The 23,384-nt window shown below is 38.2% G+C and overlaps 1 protein-coding gene across 2 annotated transcripts in view; it reads left to right on the top strand.

The window, feature by feature from the left end:
* The window catches only part of atxn1a (ataxin 1a), a 121,031-nt gene extending 98,255 nt beyond the window's left edge, over positions 1–22,776 (top strand). The window contains exons 1-3 of one of the 2 annotated variants that reach the window (XM_079829821.1): positions 10,394–10,636; positions 16,512–18,609; positions 19,665–22,776. In XM_079829821.1, the coding sequence (XP_079685947.1) occupies positions 16,831–18,609; positions 19,665–20,225 (2,340 nt within the window). In that variant the 5' untranslated portion in view covers positions 10,394–10,636; positions 16,512–16,830 and the 3' untranslated portion in view covers positions 20,226–22,776. Of the gene's footprint in view, positions 1–10,393; positions 10,637–16,511; positions 18,610–19,664 lie in introns of those variants that run through there. The other variant, XM_079829820.1, reaches the window with a different exon arrangement.
* The last annotated feature ends 608 nt before the right edge of the window (positions 22,777–23,384 follow it).

Below are 23,384 nucleotides of genomic sequence, written 5' to 3'. Positions count from 1 at the left end.
GCGTGTCTGTGTATCTATTAGCAATAGCAAGTCAATACTTGTTCTGCAGCAGCAGAAATAATCAACAGCAGCATCGTAACAGATTTAGTCCGCCAAGACAAAAAAAAATTTTTTATGCAAAAACATAGGGTTCAGGTTTTTTGAAACAGCATGGCAACACCCTAGCAACCACCTAGAACACATTAACGATTAACTAGAAATGCCTTAGCAATGACCTAGCAACCTGGGGCAGTGTACTTAGCAAACCATATCTTGACTCAGCAAAATTATAGAAACATGCTCTTTTCATTTGGGGTAGTGTGTCTCTGTAACAGAATATCAAATTGTACACAGGCCAGCACACCTGGTTATCTATTTGTGTTTGTGTGTGTGTGTGTGTGTGTGTGTGTGAGTGTGTGTGTGTGTGTGTGTGTGTGTGTGTGTATGTATATATATGGAGCTTGCCTATCCCTCGCTTTCTGGCTTTTCACCCACATACTAAAAAGTTGAGCTCCAATGGGTTTGGGTGAGGGTTAGTCTGTAGTAATTATAATTAGCTTTATTAGCTATATCTATGTTTTATCCTCGTTTAGCTAGGTGAGTATTTTTGTTCACTGACTGGACCGACCTCAGAGACCTCCCTCACTATCATTTATAGTTACACCCTCAGACTTGGCATTGAGAGAGAATGAACAGAGCCAGGTCTGAGTTTCTGTTCGGCTACGGTTTCATCCCCCCCACACACACACACACGGTATTGCACTTATCAGAAAGAGAGAATGAGAGAGCATTCAGCAATAGAGACCAATAGGTTGGGCAAAATTCCGAATTGAAGAATTCAATTCAATTCAATTTCATTTAAATTGGAAAGAGAATGTAGTTATAAAAGATACATACATATTTGGTGTAACGAAACACGATGAACTGCACGATACATTTTGACTAATTATATCAGTAGCTTATAGGTTCCTGATTTTTTTCTCACATTTTTATGTGATTTGACATGAATTGTCATTTTTGTAAACTTCTAAACCCATTTTAAATCAATGAATAGCTATCAAAACAGGTTTTAATATTAAAATCTGTGCGTGTGCATGTGAAATTTAATTTATTAAGTATAATGGAAATTATATACACTCCACCAGTCAAACGTTTTCGGGTCGGTAAGAATTTTTTGAAACTTTTTATTTATTTATTTAATTAAAAAACAGTAATATTGTGAAATATTATAACAGTTTGAAATAACCGTTATTTTATTGCAATATATTTTAAAGTGTAAATTATTCCTTGTGATGCTAAAAAAGATTTTTTTTTTTGCATCATTACTCCAGTCTATAGTGTCACATGATCTTTCAGAAATCATTCTAATATGATGATTTGGTGCTCAGGAAACATTTGTTATTATTATCAATGCTGAAAACAGTTGTGCTGCTTAATATTTTTGCGGAAAATATTTTTTTAATAGAATAGAAAGTTGAAACAGTAATATTGTTACATTATAAATGTCTGTACTGTAACATTTGATCAATTATATATTGCATTTGCTATATAAAAGAAAGTCATACATAAGTCTCAAAATAAGTCATATAAGTTACGTAAATATTTATATAAGTCTTAAAATAAAATCTTAATATATTAATATACGTTATCTAATGTTTTTGGAAATATCCCATATTGTGTGTATGATATGGGTCATTTATACAGACAAATACAATGTATTATTAAAAACAACACTGACAACAGAAGTTTATTTCACAATTCTACAGGCACTGAATTGAAATTGAAAAAGCATTCTCCATTCAATTCTGAATAGTGCAAAACCCACACTCACACAACCAAGAGCCGACCACTTTTGTTCTCACTAGTGTTAGTTCAGCATTCGGCCATCACATTTTGCTGTGGGCACTTCAGTAAAAAACACATAAAGTTAATCTGCAGCCATTCCTTTCCCCTTAGGGCTCAGTATGGGGTTAATGCTCCACTCTGTAATGCTGCTGGGCATGCTGGGTATTACTGTGGTGCTACTCTCTCTTTGCCAATCTGTCTATTCACCCAGCTAATGAGTCATTGTTGGGTTGTTAAGTGCCAGATGACGGTGATACAAGCAAGGGAGAATGTTCCGCATGATCATAGAAGTGATTGAGAGAAGGAGATAATGGGTTAAAGGAATAATTCACCAGGGGACTGAGGATGTCAAACTCCAAAAGGACACTAAAATTATCATACAAGTATTACAAGCCCCATTCACTTTCATATATGGAAAAGAGCAGCCATGACATTCTTCAAAATATCTCCTCTCTGTTCCACAGAAGAAAATAGGTCACAGGTTTGGAATGACATGCAATGTAAGTAAATGATGACAGATTTTTTTATTTATTATTGAGCAATGCCTTTAAAAGTAACGTAGTATGCAATGTGCATGCAGGGAGTCTTGTGCGGGAGACCTCTTTCATGCACATATGTATGCGTGGGTGCGCGTTATGCGTATGTATAGAGCTTTTCATGTGTCTCCTTGGCGACACGTCTCTGGAGTTCACAGTGACACTGAAGCAGAGAGAGGGAAGCCACAGCTGAACGGCAGACAGTCGGAGGGAGTCACAGCCATTCTCTCCCATGCAGGTGCGATCAAAGGCTCGCTGCTATTCAGATCTGCTTGTGAAAATGCATATCAGTCTGAAAGCATTCAGTGTGCGTGCATGTAAAAGGACACATCTGGCCATGAGAGGGTGGTTACATTCCACCGAATGGTGCAGAGTTTTCTTGTGAAGTTTGATTTGAGTGGATTTTTAAATCACTGCACCGTCAGATTCACACAAATTCTTTGGCAAACGGCAAGAGTGCATCGCACCCGAGCATTCAGTGGGATATGAAACCAATCATTTTGTGCGTTAGCAAACAAAACTATGACTTTTTATAGAAGCATAATTATACAAGACTTCATGTATGTGCATATTGCTGTGTAAATTAATATATTTTTATTCACGTTTATTTTTACATACTGTGATTAGCTGCATGTGTCAAGTATAAAACCATGTTGTGCTTGGATATGATTTTAACTCAGCTGTCCAAGTAATATAATAAAAGAAAGTGTTTAAAATAGATGTGCCTGTTATAATCCGGGCATCCACCATGTTAGAGCCATTAGGTTGGATGATTACAAGACCAGATGCACACTGGGATTATGCTTTCAACGTTGAAACCATAAGGCTTTTTACACTTGAAATGATTAATCTAACATGTATATTATATTATATTATATTATATTATATTATATTATATTATATTATATTATATTATATTATATTATATTATATTATATTATATTATATTATATTATATTATATTATATTAATTATATTATATTATATTATATTATATTAATTATATTATATTATATTAATTATATTATATTATATTATATTATATTATATTATATTATATTATATTATATTATATTATATTATATTATATTATATTATATTATATTATATTAAAATGTGGTGGTCTGTAAAAAATGTTTTAATTTATTTGATCAACATTTCACAATATTAATGTTTTTTCTGTAGTTTTATTACAATTTAAAATAACTTTTCTATATATTTTAAAATGTAATTTATTCCTGTGATGGCAAAGCTGAATTTTTTGCATCATTACGCCAGTCTTCAGTGTCACATGACCCTTCAGAAATCATTCTAATATGCTGATTTGGTGCTCAATAAACATTTCTTATTATTATTAAAGTTGAAAACAGTTGTGCATGAATAGAAGGTTTAAAAAACAGCCTTTATTTGAAATAGAATGTCTTAAATTACATTTTAATTAGTACATTATTAATTATTCTTTAAAAAAAAGCTTGCTGACCCAAAACTTTTACATTATATTATATTGTATTATATTAACAGTGTCACCTGTACTATTCATTTTGAAATATTTTGAAAGAGCTTTGATAGAGGTGAATATATTGAAAGATACTGTAGATCCTGTTTGTGTGCATTACCATATGAACAAATCATTTCTGAACATTTGAACAGCTCTGAGAGAATCTGAATTGCCATGTCGTAATCATAGTAATACTGACATGGCATGAATGCAGCATTAATCCAGGTTTTCGATATTTCACTCAACATTGTAAACTCTGAGGTTAACTTTTTTAAACTATTAATAACAGATCGCTCTGGTCATCTTTAAATGAATATAATTTGTTTCTGTATCTCTCCAGTTGCGCATTTGCCAGCACTGTTGCGTTAGACCCTTCCCTCAGATGCCGAAACTAGAAACAGGAATTGTACAAAGCTTGTGCATAATTAACGAGACATCAGTTAGTTTATGATTGGTTGTGAGTTGCTAAACATTTCAGTTTCACAGTCTAAGTACTGAAAGTCTTTCTTGAATAATGTGCAATATAACAACTTGTATGACTGCATTCCAAGAGGAATTAAAGCTGTTCTGAATGCAAAGGGTAGCGCTACACCTTAAATGCACTCTCTTTCTCCTTCTTAATGACTGCAATCTGTAGAGAGGAGAAGGATGTTCACCGCTGTAAAGAGTAGACTCATCTCCTGCATAAAAGGGGATATTTTGTTATCAGGGACTTAGCAGTTGCAGCCTTTTTATCCTACTCTACTTCTGTCTGTTCCATAATCTCTTGTCTGTCTCTTTGTTTCTCTCTTCCCCCGTCCATTTATCAATCTCTCAGGTGACTGCACGCGCTTCAGAGTAAACACACACAAACTAATTGAATTACCCTAAAGGCCCAGAAATGGTAAGCATAGCTAATTTGTTGCCATGGCAACAGACAAACCTTCCCGTGCCGCTTGTTTTGTGGACTGCGGTTCTGTAAACAGCACGCACTCCCTTGCCTAACAAGGGAACTCCTTGCGTGCCCGTCATGCGCTGCTCTTCAGATTGACTCGCATTAATGACCGAGCCCGAGCTCAAAGCACTGACAACCTCTGACTGCCTCATACTTTCCATAACACGGCCCATAGGGACGCGTTCAGTCGTGCGTTAAATTGACTCAACGGCAGGCCCACATGGATTCTGAACACGCAGAACTTCAGCGAGCATCATTCACATAGTTCTGAGCACCCCTTGTGTGTTCAGTTAGTCAATATTTTGGTTATTTTGAGAATGTTTTCACTAGTCTAGTACTTCACGAAACACATTTAACCAAAATTAAAATCCATGCCACAGGCATCCGTGGACTTTCCACTAAAATCAGTGTAGGAAATGTCTGCAGGTTCCATCTAGGCCTGTAAAGAAAGTTAGCTAAGCTATACTTTATTTTCATGAAGTATGTGAGTGTAAACAGCGGAAGTTTGAACTTTCACCTGTGTTATTTTAGAATCATTTGGTATAGTTTTATCTTTTTATTTTTTATTTTTTTTATCTTAAAGTTTTAGTAATTTTGTTCTGTTTGTCATTTTTATTAGTGTTTTTTTCATGATGTCTATATAGTTTTTATTAATTTTATTTTAATTTGAGTTATTTTTTTGTACATCAAGTTAAACCTAAAATAAAACAAGTCAATTTTTTAAATATCTTATTTTATTTTATTTTATTTAAAGGGTACAAAACACACAGTTTCTGCCAATCTCATGTAATTTTGAGAACATATAGAGCAGTATTGCATCCTTCATATCTCCGAAGAGTATTTAGGTTTAGTTAGCGCAGCTAAAGAGTCACAAGCACACATCATGGCATTATTCCTGGATAACTTTCGATTCACTATACGTTCATGTTGTTGGCATTGATTCTTGATTTAAGAATGTTTAACCCTCTGGGGTTCTTCATTTATGGGTCACACTCAGGACCTTCGGGTCAAAAATGACCGAAGAGCCCCAGAGGGTTAAATATTTAGACTAGAAACAAGACAAAAATTACTAATAAGCACATTTTTTCTACATTTTCTATTACAATTTTTTATGTTTTTAAAAGTAGTCTCATGCTAAAAAATTAAATAATAAATCTAATAAAAAAATTATACAAAATGAAATTCACTTTAAAGAAAGCAATTCACTTTCTACAAAAAAAAATCACTCCAGAATAATTTCTGACAAACTTTGATATTAAATTAAAAAAATAACACTAGGCTATTATATTTAAACATCAATATGAAGCAAAATATGTTTGACTGGTACTATATTTATAGCATCTGAGCAGACATTTGCGAATAAAAGCTTTATTGATGTGACACTAGGCTCTTTTACAATAAACACGTTATAATCTGTCCAAAACAGGCCAAATAAATCTTATCTAAACAGTCTTGCGTGTATGACATTATATGTTGCAGCAGGATATTTAAACTGTCTTTTTGTGTTTAATATTCACAGATGCTAACAGAATAAATGTATTCTACCTTACAATCAGCCCTGAATCCGTTGCTCTAAGAAATTAATAGCTTTTCATGAGGAGAATAAATCCAGGATTATTTCTCAGCGCGTCTCAAAACGATGTAGCTGAAGTAGGCTATAGCAGTACTTGATGTGTTTGTTTGAGTTGATGTGTGGGCGTCTGGATCGTCAGTATTTGAATCTGAAAGAGTGTGCGCTCCATGGGTGTGGTCGCATTACCGGATAATGAAGTGGCTTGCGAGTGACTGACATCTATCTCTTTTCAAACAGATTACATAAACACAGAATATTTGCTTTCGATTTGTGGTACATTATTTAAAACCTGACATTTCAACGTTTCTTTAGACATATGTCTCATGTTTGTGAGACAAGTATTCACTAAGCTAGAGTTCCTTTTCTGAAGACTATCTGAATGAACGTCTTTGACAGAGGGGCTGCAGATCGCGCATCATGTTTGTTTTCTTTATTTTGCGAAAAGCAAAACATTTTATTTTTATTGTGACTGTACACAAAAAAAGAAACTTAACAGATTATAATGATGTATAACACTTGCCTGAATGATAAAAAACTTTGGCACTGATAAGAAAAAAAAGCGATTCGATCGCGCTGGCGCCACCACCGACTCGGGGGGGTTAAATGCACTTACAATTGCCAACAAAACAGACATTTGATGCAGTTTCACTCACCGCCAGCGGTTTCGACTCATGACCGGGAACAAACAAACATGCTTGCAGAACTCTGTTTCTGCTCCGGAAAAAGAAACTGCATCCACTGTTTCCTTAACGCTGGGTTATTTGGGAAGCTGAACAAGGTTATTTTCCCTCACAACCAGAAACACACTTCTTTAGTGACATTTCGGTGTCTAAAAACAAAATGACAGCGCTGCCGACGGCTTCCGTAACCCGAACAAAGCTCTTTGATGGGTGTGCTCTTGCTCTCGCTCTGGTTGATGTGCGCACACGCTCATCCGGGAGAAGAGGCCATAGAAGGAATTCCACCCTTTATGACGTCATACAGGGCAATACTCGAAAAAAAACTTTACGAAACTTATTAGAATCGATTGAAATTGAAATTTTGTTTAGCATGAGAATTCAACTCTTTAACAGTGTAAATAAGTCAGAATGCATGAAATAGCATTATAAACCCCACCCCCACCCCCCTAATGTCAAGTAACAGAATTTTTTATGGTTTTAGTTTATTAATTTTAATAACCCTGGCTTTCACCTTCACTGTAAAAAAAAGTTGCTGCCTTAAATTTGTAAGCACAATCAACTTAAATGGTTAAATCATTTCAACTTAAATTACATTAAACTGACTTAAACTGAATTGTATAACCTATTAAAAAATTGGTTAACTTATTTTGATAAGTTAAAGCAATGTAAAAACATATGCCATAGCATATGTGAAATGTTTTAAATTGAAAATAAAGGTTCCAAAAGAGGGGTTTCATATCGACGCAATAAAATAACCTGTTTGTTTGGTCAATCTTAGTGTAAAGAACATTTTAATAATCTGAAGAGCCTTTTTCGTCTATAAAGAGCCTTTTGTGCCATGGAAATGTTAAAGGTTCTTCTTGGAACGAAATTGAAATCGATTACCTTTTTATTTTTTGAGAGTGAATCTTTTTTTTCCTTTGTGGGAGACATTTCTGTTGTCCGCTCTTACTGCACCATCCTCACCACCAATGAGCAGAATATATATTTATCAAAACTGCATAGCTAACTAGGTCAGCTAAACAAACTCTAGCCTTTAGCTATGAATCTGAGACGTTGTTGTCTCTAGCACCACCTGCTGGTGAGCTAATAGAACTGCAGAAGCTGTATAGCAAGAGATGCCGTTTGTTTGTTTTTTAAATGGTGCACAAACTAAGAGGTTCGGAGTTCAATTAGATGAGATGTAGCTGTACCGGATTCGCATCACAATGTCCTTGTGCTTTTTTATTGAGCTCACCTGAAATGAGCTTCTAATCCAGGGAACGCCGTGACTCTCCGTGGAAGTGTGTGTGGGTCTGTGTTTGTGTGTGCTCTTCTGCTGAAATGATTAGAGCCATGTGTGGGAGTGCATACTGCATATATAAGGGAGAGGGCATATTCACTCGTCTGAGTAGTTTGTCTATTTCTTCAGCTACGAAAGCACTTTTGACTTTTAGTGAATTAAGTCCTTTTGAATACACTTTTGACTAGTTAATTACAGCACGTCTTTAATGATGTATTGTGTTTGACATCATTCTGGGATGGAAATGTCTGTGGTGGAAATGACATTTGAGACATTGTTGCATTAAAATGGTAGATTAGTCTTGCCAAGGCTAATTTCATATTGTTTATATCCTAAATAACAGTTCAAATCACACTCTGTATGACTAGAAATGATGCACAAAAAAAATATTGGTAAGACTTCATGGTTGCACTTTATTTTAAGGTGTCTTTGTTACACTGTAATTATACATTTAAGTACTGAGTAATATTAAGTTACTACACTTATAGGGTTAGGATTAGGGTTTGGTTTAGGGTTAGTTGAATGTAATTAGGCATTAGTTATTACTATAGTATCTACATGTAACATTTGTAACAATGACACTGTAAAATAAATTGTTACCGACTTTATTTTAGTGTCTTTGTTACACGTTACATGTACTTGCTATAGTGATAATAGTAATTACATGCAATTAACCCAAACCAAACCCTGATCCTAACCTTATAGTAAGTACATGTTGTTAAAGGGATGGTTCACCCAAAAGTGAAAATTCTGTCATTTACTCACCAAACCTGTTCCAAACCTGGTCTGGTTACCAACATTCTTCAAAATATCTTCTTTTGTGTTCAACAGAAGAAACTCATACAAGTTTGGAAAAAATTAAGGGTGAGTAAATGATGACAGAATTTTCATTTTTTGGGTGAACTGTTGGTAACTTTTTTTTTTACAGTGTCCTTGTTACATATGTTACATGTACTTACCATAGTAATAACAGTAAATGATGCATAATTACATGCAACTAACCCTCAACCAAACCCTAATCCTAATCCTTGTTAATTAATATTACGCAGTACTTAAATATATATATACATTGTAACAATGACACTGTAAAATAAAGTGTAACCGAACTGTCCCTTTAATTAATATTACTCGATACTCAAATGTATAATTACACTGTAACAAGGACACCTTAAAATAAAGTTGTAAACAAAATATTTAGTTTATACGTTTTTGCTTGATATTTACTGACACTTTTGTGTCCTTGTATGAGGCCACAGCTGTAATTTGAGTATTATATTTTATTTATACAATAACCATAAATTTGGGTCTATTTTTTGATATAGAGATTAATACTTTAATCCAACAAGGATGCATTCAAATTCATCAAAAGAAATACAAAATATTTCTATTGTATTTAAAGTATCATAGTTTCCACAAAAATATTAAGCAGCACGACTGTTTTCAACATTGACAATAAGAAGAAATGTTTCTTGAGCACCAAATCAGCTGAAATTTCAGGAATGAATACTGTATTTTTGATCAAATAAATGCAGACTTTCAAAAACATTTACAAATCTTACCGACAGTAGTAAATTACTTTTGCTTGTTTTACTCTTCATTTAGAATGTCATAGTATCATTTTGTGAAGTTTTGTGATGAATCAAAAATCAAAACATCTGTTGAGTTGAATTACAATCAACCTCTGGGACATAGAAGTGCCTGTAGCTGTAGAAACGTACATCTCCTCATCTCTCTCTGGTTTAATCTCCATCGCTCTCTTTACGCCCCACCTCTCTCGATTTCCTCGTACTCTCGTTCCCTCACCTCCCTCCTCTGTCTTTCTGTACATCCCTCCCTCTCTCCCTGATCTCCTCCCTCATTCTGTCTCTCTTTCATTCTTTCGCTCTCTCTTTCTTTAGCAGTGTGGTCTGGGCATGCTGCCAGCTGGCATGTGTCTTTTTTGAATGAATACCTGATGAAGTTGGTGGTGCGCAGTGAGGTGAGGAGTGGGAGGAGCTGAGCGAGTGAGCGAGCGAGCGAGTGAGGGAGAGGGAGGGGAGGACTGGTGGCCTGGCGAGGCCTTGCATAACGCACGTTTGAGTGCTGCAGGCAGGGCTCAGGGCTCAGAGCTCAGCGCTGCCTGTGTGACACACGGGGCCCGGTGGGGCAGGGGGCAGTGCCTGACCACAGCCATGACTTAGACCAGGAAGGGCCATTGTTCACGCCGGCCTCACGGCTATACCTTCAGTAAGGTGTCAGGGTGTCTTTGTGTCTGTTTGGCTCCTGTGGAGACTGAGAGAGCGACTCAAATGGCCTCTCTGAACAACAAGGTAAGCTGTAACGCACTCCCACTACAACCGTTTTACTCAAATGCATGTATGTTGGAGTGTGCACGTCTGTTTGTGTCTAGCACCTCTCAACCGTATCCAAGGGTATTTCAGCAGCTTTCAGGTGGTACTGAAAAAGATCCAAGTTTTGCTTTGTTAAACTTTTAAAAATAGATTGTCAACACATTAAGTTGCTTTTTAAAGTAAAAAGGCTAAACAATCTATGTGTAATGTGTGCATATTGCTTGTGTAAAGTCTCTTGACTCGATTGATGATAATGCCAAAAGATGTGACAAGTTCACATCTCTGGTTTGGTATTGATGAAGTGGTTCCTGGGCGTTAATGATCGAACTGTAAAGGCTCATAAGACAAAGAAACACTACAGAGTTCTAGCTCAGCTTCTCTCTTTCTCTGTCTTGTCTTTGTTATTCATGTTCTTTATGAGTATCTCTGGACTTGAAAGTGCAAGTCATTCAGCTGCGCTTCTTCATGCAGCTACAAAGCTCTCTCTCTCTCTCTCACCTGAGAGTGTTCCGTTTCTTCTTTCCTTTTGTCGTTTCTACTTTACAACCTGTCTCCGTTTCACTCGCTCTATCCATTTCTGTGCTGTTCATTGTAGAGATCAGGCACTGGGACAGTTAGTGAGTATCTGCCCACCTTTTAAAGGGAAAGCACCTCAGAAAAGTGTGGAAGAGGCTACAGTACAGTAAGGTTGTGTAGTGAGCACTTTTGAGCATTTTTGATGCATTCTAAACGGCTATTTGTACTATTTGTGTTATTTATCAGTATCTATGAAGTAGGCAGCTCTCTAGAGGTTTTGAGGTTTAAGAATTAACTAAACATTTATTTAATTATAAATGTATATTCATGTGAAGTATACATCTTTTATATTTATATGCATCTATATAATATAATCTTATATATTCTAAGTATATAGATATATATTTTTAGGTATACATATCTATATTATATATATTTTTCTCAGTTTTTATGCAACTTTTATTTTAATTCTATAAAAAATTATATACAAGCATATATATTATATTTATATAAAATAAAATAAAATAAAAAGTCTGTAAAAATATGGCCCAATGTATACTGTTTTAATATAAAGGAATTTGGCATGAAATAAATTTTCACAGGTGTTTTATCCATATTTTGAATTCCCCTTATTTGCATTATGCAGGAAATTACACTAATATTTCATGTAGCTTCTCAATTAATATGACGTGATTTTCTAAGAATAGTGAAAAAATTATGTTTTGAAATAATTTAAGTTGAAGAGTATAAACATAAAAGTAATGCATTATATATACATATTGCCTTCCATTGTTTTATTTTTATTGTGATAGTTGTTTCCAAATCTAAAGTATGTTTGCATTTTAAACAGTGTTCGTTTGTGTGCAGAGTTTCATTCTTGTCAATAATGCTGAGGTTATATTGACTTAAACCTTGTCATCCTCACGGTCATCTCCCATTGACCCACTAATGCAGCCCACAGAGCTCTATGGATGACATGTATTGTTGTGGTGCATTATTGCGGTGCGAGTGGGGTTTTATGGAGAGAAAAGCATTTGGAGAGCCAATGCTTCCTCTCATTCATGTCTGTGTTAGATTCACAGTGAATGTCTTTGATTAATGTCTCAGATTTGTCCCTGCGGTTCTCCGTGGCTCTGAGGCCCCGGGGACATGATTCATAGTGTTGCCAGGGCTGATGGAGGACAATACGTTTAGGTTTCAGGTCATCTGATACTGTTCTGTTCCTAGTGCGCTCAGCAAGATCCAGCTGACAAGGCTTTTACACTGCAGTCTCTCTCTCTCAACTCTCACTACGCTCTTAGTTTACAGTTAGGAAGGTGTGTGTCTGAGTGTGTGTGTGTTGCGTGTGTGTGTTAATGAGTATTTGAATGAGCCTCTGTCCTGGTCTTCTGTTGCTATGTGCTTGTTATTTTACAAGTGTGTGTGTGTGTGTAGGTGTAGCATAGTGTTCTCACTAATGTAGGTCAGTAGATTGCTCGCTCCCTCCCTGCTGTGTGTGTATGCGTGCGTGTGTGTGTGTGTGTGTGTGTGTGTGTGTTGGGTTTAATCCTGAGGGATAAGCAGGCAGGGCTGAGAGGACCCAACTGTGAAAGATTAGGACTTGGCTTTCCCCGGGATACCACGCAACACACTGAAGCATGTTTGTGTGTGTGTGTGTGTGTGTGTGTGTGTGTGTGGGTGTGTGTGTGTGTGTGTGTGTGTGTGTGTGTGTGTGTGAGTGAGTAAGTGTGTGTATGTGTGTGTACACAAAATACCAGCCATTGGCATCAGTGTCATTAATCCTAACTGGCTCCCTGCAGTATCAGGCATTCATTAAAGAATTGTGTAACCTGCAGTCAGTTGAGTTGAGAATATACTACGCCCTCCCTCTCTTTCTCTCATACTGTGGCTTTCTCTCTCTTTTGCTCTGCTTTTCTTTGAAATATAGTGCCTGCATGCTGTCGTAGTATGTACTAAATAGGGTTAGTCACGGTTGTCCTTAGAGGTTGATACCTATAATGTTATCTGTCAATTTGACGGACTGAGTCAGTTGTGATATTCCCCCTCTGACACTTTTTTTCCAATCCCTGGTGTTGGTGCTGGACAGAGTTTAAACTATTTGGTCGCATTATTTTCTCATTCCAAATTTTGAGTTATATTTTTTGCATTTTTGCCTTTGTTGGATGGGTGGAGTCGAGTGGAGAGGAGAGGAGAGAGGGAAACGGGATCAGAAACTTGGATCTCGGACTTTGCAAATACCTTTTTCAATCACTTTTTTTTTTTTCAGATTTATGTTCAAATGTAATTCATTATACATATATATTAATTTATTATTATATATATTTTATATGTATATACATATCTTTATTATATAATGATATATATATATATATTTCTTTAAAATGTATATACAAAATATATATTATTTATAGATTATTTATGTAAATGTATATATATATATATATATATATATTATTATTATTATTTAATTTTTTTAAATGTACTAATTTTAAACACTTTTGGCAGTTCACTTAAATAGTCTTGTGGTGTGGCAAAATCCTTTTTAGAATTAGGAATACTCCATATATTTTTACAATTAATATGAGATTATAAAAACCACAGTTAGTAATTATAAAGGACGTTAGAAAACTGTGATATTTCTTTTTTTTTTTTTTACACTATTTGGTCTCGTATGTTGTTGTATGTTTATTTTTGTTTTGATACAGTTCTAGAGCTGGGACTCAAAATCAGGTCAATATTTAGGAGTGCTACCCCACAAGTCTATGGCTCCGATGCCATACAAATATATATATATATATATATTCTTGGAAATGTACATTCCACATGTGCCGTGATGGCATTGTCCTTTTACACGCATGTTCTTTGACCTATGATGTGACCTATGACAACCAAAAAAATGCACTGAGATGTTTAAACAAGTAAATAAACAAACAAGTACACTATAAGGAACTTTCTCGGTAGCAGTTAAACATGAAAAGATCCGCCCAGCTCACAATTCTCTGCTACTTCTCCCCCCCCCCCACAGTTTTCATATCTTTCATATTGATTGTATGTTATGCATAATACGTAGCTGAGAGTAGAAGCAGAAGAGTGAGGTGAGAAGAGTGTGATATATCATATGCTCTTGCAGGCAGAGACTAAATCGAGATGAATCGTACATCAAACTGGGAACAATGAATCACTGATTACCATTTTAATCAGTTTTCAAATATAATCTCATAATAAAGGTTTTAGTTCACCGCAAGCGTTCAAGGACCTGACAGAGACCAGTTTAAACCTCTAGAATTGCCTTTAGAGTAAGTTATAATACCATCTGGATAATATTGTCATCTACCATGCATGATTACTTACATCATTAATTAAAATGATTATGATAATGGGGTTATTAACATGCTTGATTGCCCTTGTCTGAATCAAATTATGGTTAAGGAAAAAGACTTACAAGAGAGGTTGGGGGTGGTGCAAAGAGAGATGAAAAGATATATGAGCCAAAGGGAAGGAATGAGAGTGTAACGGATAGGGGGTGAAAAGTAGAAAAAAAGAGGCAGGAAACACTGATTGAGAGAGTGCTGAGAATAAACACCCTGCTCAATGTCAATAGCGTCAATCAATAATGTTCAGCTGTTGTGTAACCTTTCTACACTACTTTGACTTGAGAGCAAACAGAGAGGACATACTCCTGCTGTTAGTAATCAGCTGAGGGCTGTTGTGTCTGATTTAAGTGATGACATGACCTTTGTGAACCTAAATATAAACTTTAATATGTAACTTTGATATTTGATATAGCCTATAAAAGCTGACTGTCAGTATTTTGTAAGGTTTCTTATTTTGTCTGAGGATATGAAGATTGACAGGCACACTATAGTGATGGTATCAGATGGTAATACCGTGGTAGTTTGATATATCAGGGTTCTAAATGATTACCATATTTATATACTATGGCATTTATCATGTTCTTCAAACTGGTACACTTCAAAGAATATCATAGTATTGCCATGTCCAAATAAGCATAGTATTACCATTGTGCAACACCACGGTACGGTGCATCATATAGTAATACCATGGTACTACCATCTGATACCTGTAACTCCAAGATACATCCAAGAACACTATATTGATACATGATACATGTCCAAAAGGTATAATAGTACTGTGGTATTTTATGGTATTTTGTAAATGTAGTTTTATAAAAGTAAATGTCTAAAACACCACAGTATTACTGTGGTGCCATGTCCAGTAAACCATGCAGACTTTTCTGTCCAAAAACATGATGCTTGCATTGTACATTTCCAAAACCTTGTGGTAATACTATGGTGCATTTAGTTACTTTTGTGCATACACACAAAAAAGTAAGCCGGTATACAGAGCGGCTTAAATAGCAGAATCCGCCTGCTCTTTTATAGCACTGCGACACTTGTTAAATCATCAGGGCCTGTTTATCATGCAAAACCACCCTCCCACCAGTTCTGGACAACAGACGCAGCTGAATGGGTCCAATCAATAGAGCTCAGGGAGAAATGTCAAACAAGCCATAACACTGCACAACATCACGGTTTCATCACGTGTATCCCCATACACTCTGGAGTGGGTGGGAGAAGAAAAATACTTTCATAACACACTTGTGCATTCATTAATTCATTAGTGCATTCTATTCCAAAGAAAAAAACATTTGTGTTTGTAATCTTGCACCAATATGTGACTTGCTTCTTCTCTGATCTGTTTCTTTTTGTTTGATGTCACCCAAGCCATGTTGGTCAAAGTAGTCCTCTAATACTGACAGCAAGTCATTCATCAATTCAAATCTTGCCCAATAATACCATATAAACACCCACTTTTCACAATTCAGTCAATTCATGATGGATAAAAATAGTCCCTGCCTACACTTTTTCTCTTTTGAATATCCTTTTTTGAAAAAATGACTCATTACAGAAGTAAAATGGGTTACAAATGCTATTCCATTTAAACTTTAAGATGTTTATATAATGTTTTCACAGTATAGTAGATGGGCTTCCAATCTAATTTGTGATTGTGTGTTGCATGATGGTGAATGTGTTACTGGCTTGAAATAGGCCCTGAGTGCAGAGTGCTGGTTCATTATTAATGATGCTCACACTGTGTGTTCCATCTTGCCCCACAGGGGGTCCACTTACATACTCCAAACACGCACACAATGAGTTTTATCCAGAAGATACTGATGCCCACTCACATGTATAGTGATATTTTAAAAAGCTGTTGAATGCACTGAACTAGCTTTTTACTTTAAAGTGTCTTGACAAGTTTATAGGCCCGTCTTAAAACAAAAAATCACCTTAATTATGCGTTTCCTTTTTTTTTTCAGGTTCTTCCTGCAGTCCTGGAGACTCGCTCTCAGAGGGAAATGATTCCACATGAATTGCATGGACCGCTCTCCCACAGCAGGTGTGACTTCCATTGCTTAAGACTGAAATCTGTGTCCATCCAACCTTAGGCACAGGACATATCCCCTCTCACCACCACTCTCCTCTCTACCCCATCCCCATCCTCGCTCCGAGTCAATCAGTGGGAGGGCACACTCTGTTAGCAAGACAAACTGAGACCAAGAGGGAGAGGAAAAGAGCGAGAAAAAAAGACAAGGGGAAGAAACATCCAGAAAGTGTGGTACAAGATTCTCAGGCACCATGAAGTCAAACCAGGAGCGGAGCAATGAATGCCTGCCCCCAAAGAAGCGTGAAATCCCAGCAAGCACTCTGCCCTCAGATGATAGGCCCATGGTGATGGCGCCTGCGAGTGAGAGCCAGCGTGGGGGGAACCTGGCATGGCTTGCCAGTCTGGCAAGTGGGCATGACAGAGGACGGCAGCACATCAGCATCTCCGCAGAATCCGATGGGCCTCAATACAAACCATTGTCAGCAACGGCTGAGTGTGCACCTTCCTCATCCTCGCACTCAACCAGAGCTCCACCTTCTGTGACCACAATACCTGCAGTGTACACGTCACCCCTCTCTCAGCCTGCTGGCACCATCCAGTACACACCCCTGACTCCCAATCTACATTTCATCAGCTCTCCGTACCCATATGCTGGCTACATCTCTCCGCTAGTTTCCCATTCGGCTGCCACCACTACCACACAACGTGAGGTTTATGCCAGCACGCTTTCTCCAGCATCCAAAATTGACCAGCACCACCATTTGGGCCGTTCGGGCCTGGTCACAACTGACAACACCTCTTCAGCCCACTCCACCCAATATGTTCAAATTTCTGGTTCTCCTCTAAGCGTATCCCCTCGAACTGCTCCATCACCCCATGGTCACTTGCCTCTACACTTACACCCTCACCACACGTTCCCCCTCAGTGGCCCCTCGCAGGTCTTAGTTCAGTACACAGATGGGCTTTTACCCAAGAGGGAGGAGACTAGGCCCAGGGAGGTACTTAACGGAGAGCTGGAAAAGGACAGACGCTTTGGTCCATCTCCTGAGTCCAGTGCAGGGAAGCAGGGCATCAATGCCAAAGGGGGTTCCTCCTCCCATCATCACCAGATTCACCAGCAGCAGAGCCCACGTCATTATGAGGCTCGGCATGTGGTGCTACCTGCTGAATATGCGCAGGATAGTGCAGCCATGCGGACCTCGTTGGTGCTGGTTCCAAACAGTCATAGCTCCAGTTTTGCTGATCCTGGAGGTACACCGGACAAGCTGCCTCCCCCAACATCCCACAATGAAAAGGGGGGGATTTGTGTTGGCAAACCTGTCTCCCGCAGTTCCTCCTCCCTTTCATTTCCTCCTCCCCCTCCACCTATGGACAATCTGAAGGGAGCAGTTACCACACTGTCTCCCCATGCAGTTATCCAGACCACACATAACACCACAGAGTCACTCTCCCTGGGCCTCCCCTCCACCAATTTCTACCCCACCCAGCAGCCCATTATTGGTTACATTGCCGGCACAGGGCACCAGCAACCTCTCAGCTACCACACCAGCCTACCCCAGCACCTGGTCATCCCTGGAACTCAGCCCGTCATCATCCCAGTAAGTGGAACCGAAGCTACTGCTACATCAACCACAACGCCCTTGTCTGCGGCACTGCCCCATGCTTTCGTCACCTCAACGGCCCCCAAAGTGGAGAATTTTGAACCTCCGGCCCCATACTCCCACCCTTCCACAGCTGTGGTTCAAGCCCAGTTGCATCTGCCTGTGGTTCCGGCCCCTGCCAGCCTGCTGACGACTCCACCACCACCCTCAGCCCCTTCGCTGCCTCCTTACTTCACGAAGGGCTCCATCATCCAGTTGGCAGATGGGGAACTGAAGCGGGTGGAGGACCTGAAGACGGATGATTTCATTCAGAGTGCTGAGATCAGCAATGAGCTGAAGATTGACTCCAGCACTGTAGAGCGCATCGACAGCAGTCATACTCCTAACTTCGCTATTATTCAGTTTGCTGTAGGACAACATCGCTCACAGGTGGGATAATATATTTTTGCTTTACAGTTTCTGTAGAAATGTTTGATGACAAATCTGAGCATCTATTTCCCATGTACACAAGAATAAGGATGGGTGATGTATCGGTAGAAATAAAATTAGAAATTTGTCAAATGGTATATCATTTTATAGTTCATGGTAGTAAAAGAATTTATTAGAACAAATAATGTTGACCCTTGGCTAAGCCCATATTGTTATAAAAAAAAGGTTTTCTAGAATTGTTGCCCACCCCTATGAACAGACAGTACAGGTTGTTTTTTACTACATAACTATTGCAATGATTTGACAAATGCTCATAAGTATGTTTATACTGTATATTTTTATGGAATGTGTATTATTAGGTGTATATACAGTTCATTTTTTAAGGTTATCATTCGCATTAAAATCCCAGTCATTTGAATCCTGCTGTCTTACAGTTGAAATATATGGCAATATATTTTGCCCGTTAAAGACATTTTTATAATATGCAGATGGTATCCAAAGATGGCTAATTTAATTACATATTTACCAGTACTCACTGGCAAAAATCTTTATGCCTTTAACAAATGCCCAGGGATCTTCTTTACTTTATTACATCTGTTTAAATAACCACATGATAGTCATGACTTTTATTTTTTTATATGCTTTGAGGTTGAATGTCCTCCTATATGAACTCCACCTGCACTCAATCAGTGTAACTAGATGTGGGGTAAATTGGCAGCTGAAATCATCTCCCTGTTCCATAATTCCTCCCCTGGCTGTCCCCATGGCATCTTTGTTTAGTTTGTGTGGGATTCACTGACAGAATTGAGTCATTCCTTATTTCTGCTTCCTTCTGTTGTACTGTGAGTAGGCTGTATGAAAAATCTGCTTCATTTGTCTGGGAGTTGAGATGGGGCCACCCACTCAAAAGCAGTTCTAAAGTCTGTCAGTTTGAGAGGCGCTGATTAACAGATGCTATTTAGCAAAGGCATTCATTCATATCATCAGGAATTTGTGCATGACTTCTACTGTATGAATTCCATGTCATCTTTTTTGCCTCCCTTTTTCTCTTGCAGGTCAGCGTGGAGGTTCTAGTAGAGTATCCTTTCTTTGTGTTCGGCCAAGGCTGGTCATCCTGTTGTCCAGAACGGACTAGCCAGCTGCTCGAGTTGCCATGCACCAAGCTTTCAGTGGGTGACGTCTGCATCTCCCTCACCCTGAAAAACCTGAGGAACGGCTCCATTAAGAAGAACCAGGGGCAAGTCTTGGATGCGCCTACCCTTGGTCCACCCCTTAAATCACCCAAAGCACTCTCAAGTGGCACGCGTGGAGGTGTTCGGCACACAGAACAGGAAAATGGACTTGGGCAGTGTGTAGATCAGAGAGGTGGAGGCGGTCAAGGCAATAGAGAGAATGGAGAACTGAGGTCTGGCGAAAGAGACATCTGCAAAGCACCCCCGCTCACGGAATCAGAGTCCGGCGGTAAACCCACAGGCCGTAAAAGGAGGTGGTCGGCCCCTGAGGGCCGCAAAGTAGAAAATCCTGAAGGAGAGCCCCCTTTAACGTTCCCCAAGCCTTCCTTCATCCCTCAGGAGGTTAAAATCAGTATCGAAGGCAGATCAAATATTGGCAAGTGAACACGCATTGGACTGTCCGATTTTAAAAGCAAAATTTGCCCTCAGAATGTTTTTTTTTTGTTTGTTTTTTTTTTTTTTTTAGTTCTGATTTGATTTTCTGTCCAGATTACTTTACTTAAAGGCTAAATTGACTCGGTATGTACTTTATCACTTCTAACATTGTAATAGATGCAGTCAATATTACACAAACAATTGGTGCAATTCATTTGATTGGTCAAATTCAGGGCAGATGTAGTACAAGGTGAGATGGTTATGAGACACCTGAGCACTGCATGATATCCTGAAGGCTTCAATGTATACAATCAGTCACAGCTAACAAGGCTAAGTCTCTCTAGTCTCTCACCTATGATATTCTTTCCTTTTCTTTTCTTTTTTGGCCCATACAAACTTGGCTCAACTGCACCTAGTGGCAATTAAAACATTCGTCTGCTAAGTAAACCTGAAAATGTTAGTAAGGGAAGATGAACAACTGGTGTGAATAACATTGCTAATGGTGGCAGAACGGAAATCACTCCTCCACTGGTTGCAGGAGTTTACATGATGTCAGCCATCTTGTTTAACTGTGACATAAAAGAGACTATCCAAATCAATCCTAACAATATAGAGCAGCATCGTCAGCGCAGTTAGACTAGAAAATTTATTGAAATGCAAGAGGTTTCCAAATACTATGGTACAGGCCAAGAGAGATGGTGTCATTGAGCGGGGACAGTTGCCCCATAGAAAGACGAAACTATCATTTTAACCAGGGAAGATGGATGAGTCTATTTTTATATATCCAACTGTCTAACCTTTTATTTAACTATTTTTGTAGTTTTTTGCATGTTCAAACCCTCCTATCATACCTGATGGGTAGATTTTTTTTTTTCTTTTTTTTTTGGTAAATGTGTAAACCTTGCAATCAGGGGTCATTTTTTACGTAAACACAGGATGGGTTCTTTCTTGATGCATACAAACAAAATGGTGAGTAGTCCCTTGTTTTTATTGCAGTCTCATCTGTTTTTTTGTTCAAACTAAAGAAAGTATATTATTTCGAAAGAAAGAGCGAAAGTTGTCTGAGGAGGATGAGATGAGTGTTGTCCTGAAGCACTTAGTTTAAACGCCTGTCATGCTCACTAGCTGATAGTCAACTGAGTCAAATGAGGATGATTATTATATTAATTATTACTATTATTATTATTGCTACTACTATTTTCTGTTGATCTTTTAACATGAACACAGTACTGTATGCTGTATCATGAATTGGATGTTGTGTGGCACTCTGTGGGAATGTGATTGCTCTCAAGGGTTGCTGGGAAAGGATGAATGTAAAAGTTAAAGAAAGAGCAAACGATGAGATTTTGTCCCTTAAGAGGACTGCTTTAAAGGAAGCACTTTTTTTCATTGTGTCTGATTGGCTTAGCCATCTCAAGCAAGCTGACGGCTTGAGTAAAGACGGGCACAAGAGGCCGTGGCCCGTTAAACAACTGCCATTTAAGTCATTTAAAGCAAAAAGAGTCATATGAAAGTGTGAATGCAGATGGAAATAAATACAGAGACTGTTTATATATTTACAAGAGATGTGAGAGATGGCGTGTAAGTGAGAAACTCTGGCTACAGAAATCTTTGGACGATCGAAGGGTGTCATATACCTGTGTTTGTTAGCAATGTATGTGGTCGTGCACGCATGCGAGTTCGTGTGCAGCTGCGCACAGGCTTATACACATGAAAACGTACACGGTTACGGTAATTTTCAATCATGTTGAAATATGTCATGTATTTTTTTGTACATTAACATGTATAGAACTGCATATGCTATATCTATCTTACTGTATGAGAGCGCAAGACTACATGAGCACGTTTTTAGTCCCGTCCCCCAAGACACTGACTCATCGAACGTATGTGAAAACATCATGTAGTAATTTCAGTAATCTGTAGAATATTTGTGTGAGTGTTTGTGTGTATGTGTGTGTGTGTGTGTGTGTGTGTGTGTGTGTGTGTGTGTGTGTGTGTGTGTGTGTGTGTGTGTGTGTGTGTGTGTGTGTGTGTGTGTGTGTGTACATACCACACATATTATAAATAGATATTTAAGTTCTACTTAAAAGAATATTGCAATTTGCACATCTGGAGGGATAGTAACATGATTTATTTAGTTTTCTGCCAGCACAGGACAGGGCCGAAAACCCAATTTTTACTGAAATGTAGCAGTTTCTTGACACGTTTGCTTGGTTCGCAGGTCTGTTGGGTTCATTTTCATTAGGAAAACAAGGAAGCCCCTTTTCAGGGGGTGGGAGTCACACACAAACACATGAAAGCAGGATTGTGCATGGTGCTGTGTCGAGGCGTTCACTTCGTAGGGGTGGATGAAGTCATAGCCTGTAGCCTGCATGCTTGTCGAGTCATTCGAGCGGCCACACTCAAGTTAGCTTGGGTAGGTGAAGATCTGGCAGGAAATAAAAGATGGATGGATGGATGGATTTAATGAGTGGTGGAGGGTGGGTGAGTGCACCCCATATACAATTTGAAAATGCTTTATTTTTTTATAATAAAACAGGGTTTCTCAGATCAATACCACAATCGTGCATTTTTTTTTTTCTTTTTTCATTTGACATGGCGTCTCTGTCCCCTTGTAATGTGCGTGTTTTAGTTTTACTTAGATTGTATGTGTGGATGTGTCTGCTTCAACCAATCAAACTTGATATTTTCATTCGTGTTTATTTTGGGCCAAAAGGTAGAAATAAGATGTGATATTGTTTGTCCATTGAACCACCCCAAGAACATGACTGTCAATGGCGAATTGGTCTTGCATTCGTTTTGTTTTTCTTATCTTTCACTGTTGTCCTTCTCTTCGTGCAATGATCAGTGTTTCGATGTTGCTCATTGCTTCGATCATTTTAGAGTCTGCCTCCTTCTGGTTGCACAGTGCGGTTCCACGTACACGAGAAGCATTCCGAACAACAGCACGTAGCAATAACCCTTAGTCTCTAGTGCTGAACCAAAAAAACAAACAGAGAACCGGACATCAATGCCAGATCTTCTGTTCGACCTCAGCAAGCTGTTTTTTATCCTCTTTAGGTTGATTTGCGGTTTGCACAGCCAGCCCTCAGTAACTTCAGGGAGAATTGTAAATTAATATGCAGTGACAGAGTCTGTCCCCTCCTAGCCGTCTTAACCCATAATCGA

Source organism: Gobio gobio (assembly GCF_949357685.1).
Source record: "Gobio gobio genome assembly, chromosome: 11".
NCBI lineage: Eukaryota > Metazoa > Chordata > Actinopteri > Cypriniformes > Gobionidae > Gobio > Gobio gobio.
Note: the sequence above shows the minus strand (reverse complement) of the source record. Positions and strands in the feature narration are given on the sequence as shown.